General features: G+C 31.1%; 1 protein-coding gene across 1 annotated transcript; it reads right to left on the bottom strand.

Moving 5' to 3' along the window:
- Nucleotides 1-5,597: 5,597 nt before the first annotated feature.
- LOC112090561 lies at nucleotides 5,598-14,009 on the bottom strand. Its single transcript, XM_024162144.1, has 8 exons — nucleotides 13,745-14,009; nucleotides 8,776-8,828; nucleotides 8,428-8,489; nucleotides 8,002-8,066; nucleotides 7,548-7,604; nucleotides 6,866-6,949; nucleotides 6,159-6,284; nucleotides 5,598-5,805 (listed from the first exon to the last, which is right to left on the bottom strand). Exons 1-6 carry the CDS (start codon nucleotides 13,750-13,752, stop codon nucleotides 6,868-6,870), a joined length of 327 nt encoding a protein of 108 aa, XP_024017912.1. The 5' UTR covers nucleotides 13,753-14,009; the 3' UTR covers nucleotides 5,598-5,805; nucleotides 6,159-6,284; nucleotides 6,866-6,867.
- Nucleotides 14,010-15,476: the final 1,467 nt, after the last annotated feature.

Genomic DNA, 15,476 nt, shown 5'->3' on the forward strand with positions numbered 1-15,476 from the left:
TTCTTTGGGACCTATGTCTCTGAAGCTTTATTAAATTAAAAAGGAAAAAAAAAACTTTTTTAGAGTAATATACCAATGAAATTTGGCATTTTCCTTTCCTCATATCGTCACATGTTTCACTTTTCTACTTTTTTCTCCTCTATGGTATCAAAAATAAAAATATCATTCTCCTTTATATTTAAAAAAAAAAAAAAAAGAAGAAGAAAGAGAAGAAAAAAGACTATTTTCTCTTTCTGTATTTCTTTATTCTTCTGCATTAGATTTTTTTTTATGGAACTTGTATTAAATTAAAATATTGCTAGATATAATCTCATTTTTACCTAATTTGGAATTCCATAATTTTGTATTCATACCATTTTTCACATTAGTATAGTATGTACATGGTTTAGAACAATTACAAACGATCTAGGAATTTCGTAAAAACATTTCCACTTTTTTTTTTTTGAAAACTGGGATAGAGGCCATATTGGCACTTAGAAAAACAGAAATACAATCAGGAATTTCTTTAAACCAAAACAGATATTCGATTAAAGAATAGCTATATTGCCCAGTGTGCGGGCTGTCACATTGCTCTTGCGAGAAACATGACAACACGAACCACCACCAATTTCTTCCATCAAAATTCTGATGTCATTGAGTATAGGTCATTCATCCCTAGAATGTTAGGGTTACAGATCGAATTAATTATCATAACAGAATTACTTTCCACAACAGAGATATCAATGGCACTATCCCTGACAAAAAGCAATCCATCGAGCACAGCATAACATTCCGTAATAAAATGGTGAAAACATCCCGAGATACTTTTTGAGAATGCGTCGACACAAAACCAATAGAATCTCTAATGAGACCGCCACACACCAATAAAGTCGTCGTTTGTAACCGCTGATGCATCCACATTCAGTTTTAGGCATGTACCATCTGGAGGAAGCCAACCATTACTACTTGTTGTTGAGGGTTTAGTTGACCGGCCCTATTCGCAGTTTTGATATGCCTGATATTCCATAAGCCAAAGAGCTGCGTCTTCGAGAATGGCTTCTGGACTACGAGACTGGTCACCATGAACTACCACATTTCGGTGCTTCCAAACCAGCCACAAAACCACACAAAACAACTCCAATTCATCCCGCTTCAGTACCTTAAAAATGCATAGCAGTAAGTGTTAGTACCAGTTTGAGTCTTTTAAAATTTTATAAGACAATATGAATAATGTAAAAACATAAAATAAAAGAACACGAGAGAGATGATATCGCGGTTTGATAACACCCTACTCCGCGGGGTCACGTCCAGATGATGAACAATCCATTAAGAACTCTTTTACAATTCAATTGGACTTAATGTACCCGAGACTCCCTCTCTAAGAAGACGCCTATGAATTTGCAATTTCTCAATGGACTTAAACAGTGAAATTCCCTCGACTTTTGAACATTGGAATCCCTCCAACTAAGTTTTTCTCCCGAAAAATACTCAAATCATCTCTCTTGAATACAAGCGCTCACTCATGTCTCACAACCCAGCAAAAACTCATCAAAAGGCGTACCAAGACTTAAGGGGACACTTTTAATAAATAAGCAAGCTGTGAATAGCTTGACACATCTTCAATTAATTCGCTGAACCAAATCTGTTGCAGATCCTTGTTGCAACAATAACTGCAACATAGCTGTCACGGTCAACTTTCTCAAAACCAGACGAATCAATCTCCTTTCATTCTGAAATCTTCCCAAAACTGATAAACGAACCTGGACACGTTCTTAGGCGACATAGGAAGATCATCTAGCTATCAAATCTCAATCAATAATTAATCAAATCAATTTTTCATCTTTGAATCAATAGTTGACTTACAAAAATAGAAACTAAAACAAGTTTCCAGATCTTTTAGTGACCTTCCATAAAAGGCTAGTCAGCTGCACATCTATTTTCAAACACAATCAACCAACCAAACATTCCTAAAAATATTGCCAATCAAATACGATTAGAATCAATACACAAATTGAGAAATAAATCCCGAACAATCTCCAGAAATAAATCCCAACAGTAAGTATTGTAATTGTACTCCATGAAACTGCATAATCTTGGTCTAAAAAACACTATTACAGCAGATCGCTTTAGACACCTTACACTCTACTAGCACATGAAAATCTGTCTCTTTAGTTTCTCCACATCCAGCGCACACCGCTTAACAAATAATACCCCTACGCAGCAAATTGTTTATAGTTTGGAGAATGTGTTGAAACACGCCAAATAAAAAGCTTTACCTTGTGGGGGATGTTCAAATGCCACAATAACTTCCACCACCGAAAAACATTTCCACTTTTGTTTTGCAGAATTTGAAAAAGAAAAGACAACTCCGTAATTTAGAGAGGAAAAAGATTACCTTACAGTGCAGATGGTGAAATTTTACCAAAATCAGCAAGATTTATATTTTGTTGATTCTTATTTTTTTTAATTGATGATTTCACATTAAAATCACTAAAAATATCTTACCATAAAAGTGTTATATAAAAATAAATCATCACTAAATTGATGCTTTATCCAAATTATTAGGAAAAAAGTGGACTCAAATCACTTGTCTAATTTTTAGTGTCTTAATTAGTGTCTAACCAATCACATTATGACATGCTATTTAATAAATTTAAACACTTAAGTATAGAAAAGATAATTAAAATGTATTTCAAATTTTTTAAATGATGTGGCATAACTCAATTCACTAGACATCAATTGAGACACTAAAATTAAACAGGTCATCTAAATCAAAAAGAAAAGTGCCATCTATTTCTTTAGACTTGTCTTAGTTGGCCTAAAAATCCTATAGTATTAAATTTAGTACCCGAAAATTGATCTTTGCTCATCATAACTTTCTTTTGCATAATATAAATTATGAATAAACATTCTAATTAGCAAATTCCAATCTTCAGGTGTGAATAAAACATTCTTCTATGAGATTTATCTCAATGTTTTCTTATGAACTAAAGAGCTTCAATAAATAACAATAAATCCAATAGATGAGCTTATATAAACAAATAGAGAAAATAATTTGTTACCACTTTCATTCTTTATATTGTTAAAGAAATAAGTAGTATGTATATTTCAATTGCCACTATATACACAAAGATCTTTTTGAACTTAATAAAGTGTGCAATTTAAAACTATTTAACCGTTTGGTTCATAGGTTTTAATACAAATTTAGACTTTTAACGAGATAAAAGAATGTATCGAAAAGGTTCAAATATTGGGTTTACATCTTTTAGACCTTTTAAGTCCTTCTATAAACTATCTACCTGTATTGAGATTGCAACATATCTTTCTTTAGACACATATGTGTCTGTTTAGAATTGTTCTTGTTTTTATTTTTCACGTTTTTCAAGAAAGAAAAATGTAAACGATTATAAAACGACGTTTGACACAATCAAAGATAAAAAACGGAAATGAAAACGATTTTTTAGTTTAGTGTAAAATGGGAGAGAAATGAAAAACGACTTTTAGTTGTTTTTCATTTTTTATTTTCGTTTTCTTCTCTCTTGAGCAGAGAGAGAGAAATACATTAATGGGTTTTTTTATACTGAAAACAATCTTTTGATAAAACTATCAAACGCATTTTTAAAAATGATTTCTATCAGAGATTGAAAACATTTTCATTTCCATTTTTATACAAAAAAATAAAATCATTTTAAAACGAATTCTAAACGCATTCATGAGCTCAATCATAAACTATCAAACTATCGAAATATAATTATTTATCCATTGTATTTGAGTACCTATACTTATATTCTTCATAAATTTTCCACAAGAAACTTATTAATTGTAACTCATAATTTATTTCACAGCTTTATACATTCTCATATGAAATATTCATATAAGGATCGCAAGTTTTATATTAAACTCTTTAAATTGTTTGTCCATAGTATTCCATATCCGCGAATAATTCTTGTCCAGATTGTATATCCGCTTCCAGATTTGACCGATATTATCGATGTGAATGTCTTTAGATGAATTTTATACATCTTTCAATATCCTCGCTTCATTTTGTAGGGCCCAAAAAGAGTTATTTCTTCCTTACTAAATCATTTAGCCTTAGTGGGCCTAGCTTTCCAGGGCAGGAATCAAAAGAAGAAGGGGGAAAGTCAGGCTTGATTGGCTAAGGGACATAGGTTACGTAAGGAAAACTCTTCAAGAGGTTATACTACGAAAAAGTGAAGAGCACCTAATCGCAATTTAATCACAATTTACGACTAAGAAGTTTCCTTATTAATGCACATTCCAAAAGCACTTGTAACCATGAGGTTTATGGCAAGAATTAAGTAAATTTATTAATGTAAAATAACGTTTGCTTCGTGAGTTAAACACATTGTATGATATAACACTTGATAGTCCAGATGAATAATTAAAATTGATTATTCGATGTGCTAGATTAAAGTTTTACATCTCAATAATTTCATGTGCATGTCAGATAATGAAATGAACACCTTAAGGACCATTATAGTTTTTCATCATTCATTTTAACACTCATTTATTCATCATAAAAGACTTGAAGATAAACTTGTGTACAAAAAATTGAGCATTTATTTTGCAATGATGATGAATTATTATGTCATTTGTTTACGATCCTCGACAAGCGCATTGAGTGACTGTTGGAATGCCCTGCCTTAGGATGAATTTAAGGGCACGTTGAGGATGATATCTGCCTGTAATATTTTCGTTGAAAACATAAAGTTCACAATCTCTTTGAAAGAATGCGCAAACATTGTTAGCGTGGACTTCATGTTGTACATAACATAAACAAATCAACTCTAAAAGAACACGAACTCGCTCTTGATTTAAGATAGGCTCTAATCAGCAATCAAGACTGTATATCTAGAAAAAAAAATACTATACAGTAAAATGAAAAACACCTATATTACTAAAAACATTCATATTATATTTAAAACAATGTCCAAAACAAAAAAAAAGATGACATTTACAATAGCTTTACCTCAAGAATCTCCCGTCCCATTGAAGGACACATCTTCAGATTTTAGGGCATAATGATGAGGACTAAGAGAAAGCCCAAATAGAATATAAAAAAAATAATAATAATAAAATAAAAATCCACACACACGACCACACACTGACAGTAAGTCAATAGATTACCAATATTAGTTTATCAACTATTAGCATAAATGACAATATTGTCTTAAGCTTTTAATTTTAAAATTTACTCGATAGACACTTATTCATTAATAGTTGTCAGTCTAATATTAAAATTAACGAATGATTTCTGAATATTAATATAGATAGTCATATCTTTTGCTATTCTTTTTCCTTTTATTTTGTTGTCTATTATTTTCAGTTTATTTTCGAACATAACTAGCCAAAAGCCCGCTCGTTACTATAAGATTAGTCTATATATACATATATACATATAATATATTTATATAATATTTTAGTTAAAAGTTTCTTATTATGTATTATAGCTTTTATTTTCCTTTTTTTCTTTTATTCTTGTTAACTGCAAAATACAAATTTAAAAAAAAAATAATAATAATAATTAAGAAAGTTGAAAATCTTTAATTATATGTAGTGTAAATTAAAAGATTTAGAAGTAGTTATATTACCTGGTCCAGGTGTTTTCCGAATGTGTGTATTGCCTTTGATTCAGAACTGAAATAATAAAAGATTGTTAAGATATATATTCAACATAAAAAGGTACAATTTATGGTATGGCAGGCAAATATGCTCTACGAGTAGGTAAAGTAAAATTATGGTTGACCATGAAGTTCATTGGTTGGCATTGTGAAATAAGGAAGATAATTGTGAGCTTGGGTGTATCTGACAAAAATAAGAGAAGAGTTAGATTAAACAAATGAATTAATGATTTATCATAGAAATAATTATGGGCCTACAGTTGTTTAACTTTGAAAGTAAAAAAAGTTTGGAATTATACAAAAAGTTTATAGTATAGAATTAGTTTATATATACATATCTATATATAGATGTATCTAGATAATATTCTAGTTAGAAGTTTCTTATAATGTATTAGAGCTTTTGTTTTCCTTAACAGTCCTAATATGAACATTGTAAGCTCTAATACAGCAGATAAATAGATATATCTAGGGTAAAATGAAGCTAAGCTAAGCTAATATGAACCGAAAAAATTAAAAAAAAAATTAAAAAAAAATTACCTTGGCAACATCAAGAAGTTTAACAATAATTATGGAGAGGAAAGAGGCACCAAAAGCAGAGACTCAATGAGACCTAATTTCATATCTGAAGCGTTCTTCAAACTTGGAGGGTGAACGGTCGATAACCTAGATTAGTTCAATGAAACTCCATCAAAACCCAAATTATTAACTTAGCTTCAACATTTCATACCTTATTTCACAGGAAACCAATGCAAAAAACAAAAAGTTGTATTTGACCTTCATCCATCCTCAAAGTTATTTATCCCAACTTAAGCACTCTTGATCTAACTATAAATCACTCTGTTACATAATTGAAGACCTTAAATATGCATTCATATCATTTCCTTCAATGTGCCTTAGGAAAGCCAAAGCTGATTATAATATTAATACACCAAACGACAAATCAAGCTCTTTCAATGCAACGATAATGCAAATAGCTTGTGCATAAGATCAACACAAATAGAGATCTGTAGTCTCCCAAGAGCTTTTACCACTACCAACAATATTATATCATACCATTACAACGTCGACTTCAACTCTTATACATACTTAAAACATCATTATCGTCCATAATATAATCAAACACAGGAAATCAATCTTTCAAAACACATAAACTAACAAATAATATTTATTTCAGAAAGTAGTACTCTAACATCAAAACTAACCAAGATAGCTCATTAGATTCAATCATATACTTCAAGACTAACCTTCAGAAATCCCTCTTCTTTGTACTAATTTTGGGAAACAAACCAGAATAGTGCAGCAACTGAATTACACTAACTTTTCCTTGACTGTCATGGTGAACATAGAAAAGAATTAAATTTTTTCATGCTCTTAATGCAAAGTATTCCATCAAAACATTAAAAAAGGAAAAATAAAAGCAAGAAATAAATAACTCTCATAAGGACAAAAATTCATGAGAAAATTAGAATTACATCATCTTAAAACATCATTATCCTCCACAATATAATCAAACACACGTAAATCAGTCTTTAAAAATACATAAACTAACAACAAACATTTATCTCAGAAAGTAGTGACATTCACCTTGCTTCCCCGTAATAATTTACCTTGCAATCCATCATAACATACAAACATCACCATCATTAGAGGCAATCTATCTCAAAAAATTATCTCATCCCAATTAATGACAGGTTCTCGATAAGGATGTAAACTAAACAACGTCATTCTTTCTAATTCTGAAAAACATACGAAATGGCTTAAATTTAAGCAAGAATAAAACATGAAGCAGCACGATTTATAACCTCTACTTCCACTTTGTTGCACCACTTGTTCTAAGTAACATGAAATTCCACATCAACAACTGACTATAACAATTGACTGAAAAACCAACTTATATAATTATCTTGAAGGATTTAGTTTACTTACAGATGGGAAGTTTTCGTTGAAAACTTCCAGTTGATCCGTATAATACATGTAGGTAACCTGAATAAACATTCGATAACAGTGAACTTTCTTGCAGATACATAACACAAAGTATGAAACGTGTCAAAATACCAACTTGAGAGAATCAATTCTAATCTTATCTCTTTTAAGAAATTCCTCAAAATTAGACATACGGGCACTTTCAATACTTCTTATCACACTGCGAAAAAGGTGAATTATACCAAGCTGCAAGGTAATAGAATAGTTCTCAATTTTCACAATGTAGCTAATCTTGCTTGCAGCATTTCAAGCACTTCAAACATAAATAAACACTTTGAATCGAGTTAATACTTTTCCTGATTTTTTTCTTTCTGATATGATAATAAACCATAACAGAAATTGCAAATGAATATCTGCAGAATACATATACATTAAGAAGAATGGATTATATCATCACCTTAAAGTAAATCTTAAAGAGCTGGCAAGTCTGTACAATGCTCCAATGCATTTTGTGCCTTTTACCTAGAACATAATACTCCATTAACTCATTAACAGTAACAACTCAAGAAACTTAACCATTACACAAATTCAACTTCTTAATGCACAACTCACAATCATTGGCCAGAAAAAATCGTAATTGTCTAAGTCTTCAAAAATTTTATATCCATCTAGGTGCAATAAGCATAAACAAATAGCTCATTCTTATTAATTATGGCAGAAAAATGATCAAATCAGAGATCAAGGTAGAGAAAAATAAAGAATATACAAAGAAACAAAGCACAATGAGAGAAACATACAGCAAGAACGCCAAAGACTTTCATGAGGAAAGAACCACCAGCCTTCAATTAATTATAAAACCGAAAAAAGGAATTTTGAAGCTCACATTGTCTGCAAGGATCCTAATTTCATAAGCAACGACACACAACACCTCCAATCTGAGATTCTCTGCAAAAATGAAGCTTTTCGTGCAAGAAACAGAGGAAATAACAAAAATCTCATAATCATCTTAAAATAAAGAATTCATGCAAAACCATCAGAGACACAAAAATAAACCTAAATTAAGCCTCATTCATGAATCGTTACAACCGGAATGACAAAAAAAAGGGATAAATTTCCACTCAATTACGACTTACAATTCAAAACATGAATTAATAGGGAGAGCAAACATTCATCTTGTAGAAAATTTCTGGGAAAATCAAATAGTTAAACTGAGAAAATTTTAAATATTTACCTGTGTAGGCGTGAGTTTTCCAAATACTCCTTGGATAGGAATTGGCAGATATCCTAAGTATAGAAAAGAAAACAAATAAACAAATAAATAAGTAGAACACCACCGTGAATGGGAATGAAATATTTGTAGAGAAAGATAATAAATAAAGAGAAGGTATTGAATAAAAGCACTTTTTTCTCTCTCTCCAATTTTCCCGGCAAATTATAACCTTAAAAAACCCAAAAAAACTAAAAAAAAAGCCCAACAATAACTGCAAAAAATGTACAAAAAATTAACAAAAAAAACACAATATATTAAACGCCAGCAGCTAGAGAAGGAGAAATCTTTGAGAGCTTCTACGGAACGACCAAAGAGAAGAGGCGGACCAATTATCAATTACAAAAATTAAAAAAAAAAAGGAGAAATCTTTAAGGGAATTCAGTCTTATATATAGAACAAAAACCATCAAACCCTAATTAGATAATCTTATGCTAATCAATTATACATAGATATGAATATAATTGGCTAATTATAAACACACACACACACATATATATATATATATATTCGGAATAATATTAAAATTAAAAAAAATGAAACTATTCATGAGACGAAATCCAATGAATTATTGTTCTCGCCAAGTCAAGCCAATACAAATCAGGGAAAACCCAATCCAAACTAATAGACACGTAACCACAGCTATTTTCATAAACGATGGAAAAATAACCAAAACAAAGATTGAAAACTTACCTCGTCGTTCCCATTTGGTTGCTTCTGAAACCAATTGATGTTCAAAAACTTTATTAAAAAAAAAAAACCCAAAATCAGAAATCAAAAGCAAGAGTCGTAGCGGGAGTGTTGTCGCTAGTTTCAATGGTGTTATGTTTTCTGGTGATGGCGGCGGGTTTGGGAGCGCTGAGAAGGAGTGTGGAGGAGATTTTGTGGGAGCAGAAATCCCTAAGAGTGGGTGGTGGAGGAGACGATGGCGGTACTGGAAGTTTTGCTGTTGCAAGGAGAAAAAAACATCGAGAAGGGAAGCATTTTTTACAGAAAGGAAAAAATGAAGTGAAAAGAAAGGACCAGAAACTTTCCAGATGTGTAGGAAAAAGACGAAAAAGTCCACACAAAAAGCACAAAAGCAAAGAAACAAAAGAGAGCACGGGCAAAATGGAAAAAAAAAAAAAAACAAAAAACAAAAAACAAAAAAACGTGCACTGTATAATGAATAGTGATCCGTGAGTGTGTGAACAATGCAATTACAATACCAATATATCATAGATAGTAAATAAGCAGAGCAAAATTAGATTTGTCTGAAACTTACCAGGTGAGTTAAAACAGAGGAAAAAACAATGACTTTAGTATATGCATAAAACAGTAAGAAAGAAAAAACCAAGTGTAAAGGGGATCAGGCATAAAAGGAGCAGGGAAAATAGGAAATATAAGAAAATGGAAGAGGAAGTAGAAGGTAAGATTGCATTTGCATCAAATGGCCAGTTATCCAAATCCAAGGACAAAAGAGGCCATTACAATGCCAAAGCAAAAGAGTACAACGATATGTTGAACTAAAAAAATACTAAAAATTTTTCAATGCAAGTGGCAAAACAGTGCAATGACAGCCCAAATACCAATGCAAGTGGCAAAACAGTGCAATGACAACCCTAATACTTAGGGTTCGTTTGGTTGGAGAATTCAAATCATGTGATTCGAATCATTTTCGATTTACGTGTATTTTTTGTGAGAGAAAATACTGTAGTGAATCACGAATCATGATTCGAATCAGGGAATGAATCCCTCTATCAAACGCCCCCTTAGGGTCCGTTTAGTTCGTTGATTCGAGTTTTTAATTCAAGTTGAGATGTGATTTTATATGAGAGCTTTTTACTATAGCATTTTACTGTAGCAAAAAAGTTAGATGTGACTGTTTGTGAGAACTTTTTACTGTAGCAAAACTTGAATTTTAAACTCGAATCAGCGAAATAAACGGGACTAAGATGAAAAAGTTCATACTCAGATATGGAAAAAGGTAGGGGAAAATAAGGTAAATCCGTTCTCCCACTATACAATCTATAGTACTTTAAATTAGAATCAATAGTGGGAAGTTCAAATATAATGGTTCAATTTTAAAAGGCAAAAAAAAAATGAGAGAAGCAATGGAAAAATAGTAAAATATAATGTTTCAGTTTTAAATGTTAAAAAGATAAGAACAATAAAATAAAAAAATTAAAAGTGAGTAATAGAAAGAAAAAGGTAACCTATTTGTAAATAACTTCTGAATAAAATAGTGCCAAAAGGGCAGAAACAATAAATTAAGGAAAATGGGAAAAAAGGAGAGAAGCAGAAGCTTTGATTAAGAAAATATTAACAAATCTGGAATCCAAATAAAAAGGGCACACTCTTTTTGAACAAATCATATAATACTCAATGGGTCAAAATCATTTATAATCATCATCGCCGTTAAAAAAAAAAAAAAAACAACAAAGGAAAAAAGGGTTAAGTAAAACTGAAATATGTTAGGTAAAAATATACATATAAATATCTCACTAAAGCTAACAACTAAGGACTATACACTAATTATAAAAAGAGAAAGAGAAGAACGAAATAATCATAGATTAACAACATTTACTAATAATAAAGAAAAAATTTTATCAACTTCTTATAAAGAGAAATTTTTATGAATTTCTTAGAGCAGCAATGTTCATTCATTAAGTGACAAAGTTATATGTAAACAAAATTAACAAAAGAAAACTAGCATATTAATAATAGTATAGGAAGACAATATATTGAATACCATTAAAAAACATACGCAAAAGCACTGACTAAGAATATATTGACAAATTCAAAATCTAAATAAAAAAGGTATAGTCACAGTAATTTTTGAATGATCAAAATCATTTATGATCACCATTGCCATTAAAAAAAAGAACAAAAAAGGAAAAAAGAATCAACTAAGACTAAAACATGTGAGGTCAAAATATACATCTAAATATCTCACTATGTTATTATTAGGAATACCTGAAGTGCTGTAACAGTGCTCTCAGTATAAGATATCAACCAATCAGGGGCCAATACAGGTACTCAAAAATAGAAGGATGATAAAACAGAGCAGACAACCAACTCAAGGAGTAAATGAAGATAGGTCAGATAGAAAGGAAAAAAGGTCAAGTGAAAAAACAAAGCAGTAAATCATCGACAATGGACCACATCAGTAAATGAGCACAGGTGAGATAGAAAGGGAATAACGTCAAGTGCAAGGAAAAGGGGCAAGAATACAGATAACAAATTCATAGAGAACAGTAACATATATAAATAAAGAATAAAAATGTTAAGATGAATAGTAAATAACCTCTAATTGCATTGCACGTAATAGAAGATTGTCGGTTAAGAAAAAGTAAGAGCTCAAAATTTTCTTATTAGCTGATAAAAAAAATATTGTATTTAGAATTAAAAAAGAAGAATAAAAAAGGCAACATAACTCCCACAGTAATTATCTCACGGTGAGAAAGAATAAAAAGAAATGGTAACATGAAAAAGCAAAAAATTGAAAAAAAAAAATTTCTTCTAAAATTCCAGCCTGTTTCAGATAATGCAAGAAGAAGAAATGAATAGTTCATTTAATACATTTGCTGCAAGATATGTACAAATTACCGTCCTAGGAACACAAATTAGCAAAACAAATACTACAACTCAGTAATTTAATAAATGAGAGGCAAAAAAAATCAGGATTCACATATATATGGCATGCAACAGCGAGGCAGATGAAAAATTCCTGCAGAAAAAAATACATGAAATCAAAAAAGATAGAAGGACAATTTAATAAATCAGAGGCAAAAAATCAGGATCTATATACATCCCACGTGCAACCACAGCAAGAGTGACCAAAATATCCCGCACAAAAAAAAATTGAAATCAGAAAAAAAAATAAACCTTCTAAAAAGAATTACAACAAAATCAAATCTATTACTCAATAAGAAATTACAATACACGTATTCTTACATATTCTTATGATCCCCAAAAAAAAGCAACATAACTCAAACAATAATCAGCTTACGTAGAGAAAGAATAAGAAGAAATGGTAACAGGAAAAAACAAAAAAAAAATGCAAGAAATTTTTTTCCTCTAAAATTCCATCCTGTTTCAAACAATGTAAGAAGAAAAAATCATCAATTCCAGCAATACAAACACCAGAGGTCAGCAATAATCAGAAAAAATAAAGCTTCTAAGAAGAATTATAGCAAAATTAAATGTATTACTCAATAGGAAATTACACTACACATATTGTTATGCATCCCCAAAAAATTATACGAAATAGGCAAAAAAAAAGGAAAAGAAACAACGAAAAAAAAGGAAAAAAACGAAGAGTGAAAAATCAACATGCAAAAACCCAAACAAAAATGGCGATTGAAACCAAGACAAAAGCAAGAAAGAAGAATGAGGGAGTTGCGGACGAATATAACAACATAAACCAGCAAAAAATCACAAATCGAATCAGTGAAGGAACTAAAAAAACAAAATAAAAAGTGGCAAAATTTCCACCCAAATTACACAAAAGAACCGGCAAAAACAAAGGCACAAAGAAACAAATGCAAGATTTCCACCAAAACGAAAGAGAAGAAGCAAATCGGAAGCCAAAAAAAAAAAGAAGAAGGAAAAAGCAGCGACAGAATGGAGGAGGCGACATACACAAAACGATGGAGGAAGAATACAACGTAGGGCTCCACTCGGGTGAAAGAAGCTTGGCAAATCGTGAATCACACTGTACTAAAAGCACAGATACAGAGAAAAACACAAATTTTTTATTTTTTTAAAGTTATGTACTTATTTTGCTAAGTGGAGAAAAATAGTACTAAATAGTAAAAGTTTTCTACAGTTTGCCAAACAAAGAATTCAGAGAAGATGAATAGAAGAAAAAAAATTATTCTTCCAAGGAAAGCAAAAACACAAAGAACAAAATCATAGAAATGAAATGGAAAAAAGGAAAGAAAATTAAAACCTTGTCATTGAGCCACATCCGATCGTGGTCAAAGGAGGGCTGACGGCGACAGTGGTGGTGGTGCAGAGGTAAAGATCGGGGACGACGGAAGAGAGAAAATCGCTCGAGAGACAGAAAGAGAAGAAAAAAAAAGAGGAGAGAAAAACCTAAAAGCTTCTACGATGAAGCTTCTATTTCTTTACGATTCCGCGAAGAGAAGAGAGAAAAACCCAGAAGCTACCATTATTTCTTCAAGGTCCTTATCTGAGAAAAAAAACCCAGAAGCTTCTACAAAGAACCAGAGAGTAAAGCCAACGAAGAAGGAGAACAGAAAGACAAAAAGGCCCAAACCCATAAAGAGACACAAAAGCACACGGGCATAAGAAGAAGAAGAGGAGAAAGCAAGAGGACGAAACCGAGAAAAAAAGGAAAGAAGAAAAAGGGCAAAATCGTAAAGAAGGGGTTAATGTATAACACCCGCGGCAGAAATAAACAGCAAACCAAGACCCCTGTAAAAAGACCAACAGGCCCACCACCCACAAATGAAAGAAGCAGAAAGAAAAAAGGCAAAAGCGTCAGAACACTATTGTAAAAATAGTAAATGAGTGCGGATGGACAGTGCAGAACGTGTTTCCCTTAGAATATAGTAATAACCAGCCAAAAGCCCGCACGTTGTTGCGGGAAACACTGTTGTATTGTACAAAAAATTGAAAATTTTTATAGTATAGGGCTAGTTTATATATACAAATATAAATAGGTAAAGTTTCCAATTCAATATCATATTAGAGCGATATATGTATCTTTTCTTTAAAAATATGTATATTTTTTCTAAAAATATGTATATTTTCCTTAAAAATATGTATGTAGTAGTTTAGATAAATTATAAGTGTCTCATCACATTATACATATTTTAAGAAAAGATATACATATTTTTAAAAGAAATATACATGTACCCCCCAATCTGGTACCAAATTAGAGACAATTCCTATATACATATAGATATATCTATATAATAATGTAGTGTAAATAAAAAAAAACATACCATATAGACAAATAAGTTTTGATTTGAATAGTAAAAGCAAAGAGAACAAAAAATCCAAACATAATATATATGCATACATGTATATATATATATAGAGAGAGAGAGAGAGAGAGAAAGAAATACCTGATTGAAGAAGCTGAAGCGATCTTAGAGTCAATGTATGAGAGACTGTGAGAGTGAAATAGAATCAAACAGAGAAGGGATTTGTGCTTGAAAATTCACAACTGCCCACACAAAAAAGCCAACTTAGAAGAAGAGAAAAATGAAGTGAAGAGATTAGCACTAAAACAGTCTAAAACTTTATAGAAAATACGCTAACAATATACATATAATTCATCAATGAGAACTTCTAAAACAAAACAAATGAAGAGAAAAATAATTCCACAACAATCAGATTCGTTCTCTCATTCATTCTCTCATCTTTTGGTTTAGAAAAAAAAAAGAGTGAAAGAAAGTAAACACCAAACATAGAAAATGGAAGCTTATAGTGTGAAGTAGAGACGTCCCGTCCCTTTCTCGAGCGTTCTTGATAGCCAAATAACAAAACCAACAAATCTCATCAATTTTCAATTCAAAACCAAGCTTTTATATTCCACCTAATTTCAGAATTTAAAATAATAAAAAAATCTCCTCAAGCGTCTTTTGCTTAGCTTCTACTTCACTCAAATCCCTAAGAAAGTTAAGAAAAACACAGTTGTTGAAACAAAAATT

Source organism: Morus notabilis, unplaced genomic scaffold (assembly GCF_000414095.1).
Source record: "Morus notabilis unplaced genomic scaffold, ASM41409v2 Scaffold442, whole genome shotgun sequence".
Classification (NCBI taxonomy): domain Eukaryota; kingdom Viridiplantae; phylum Streptophyta; class Magnoliopsida; order Rosales; family Moraceae; genus Morus; species Morus notabilis.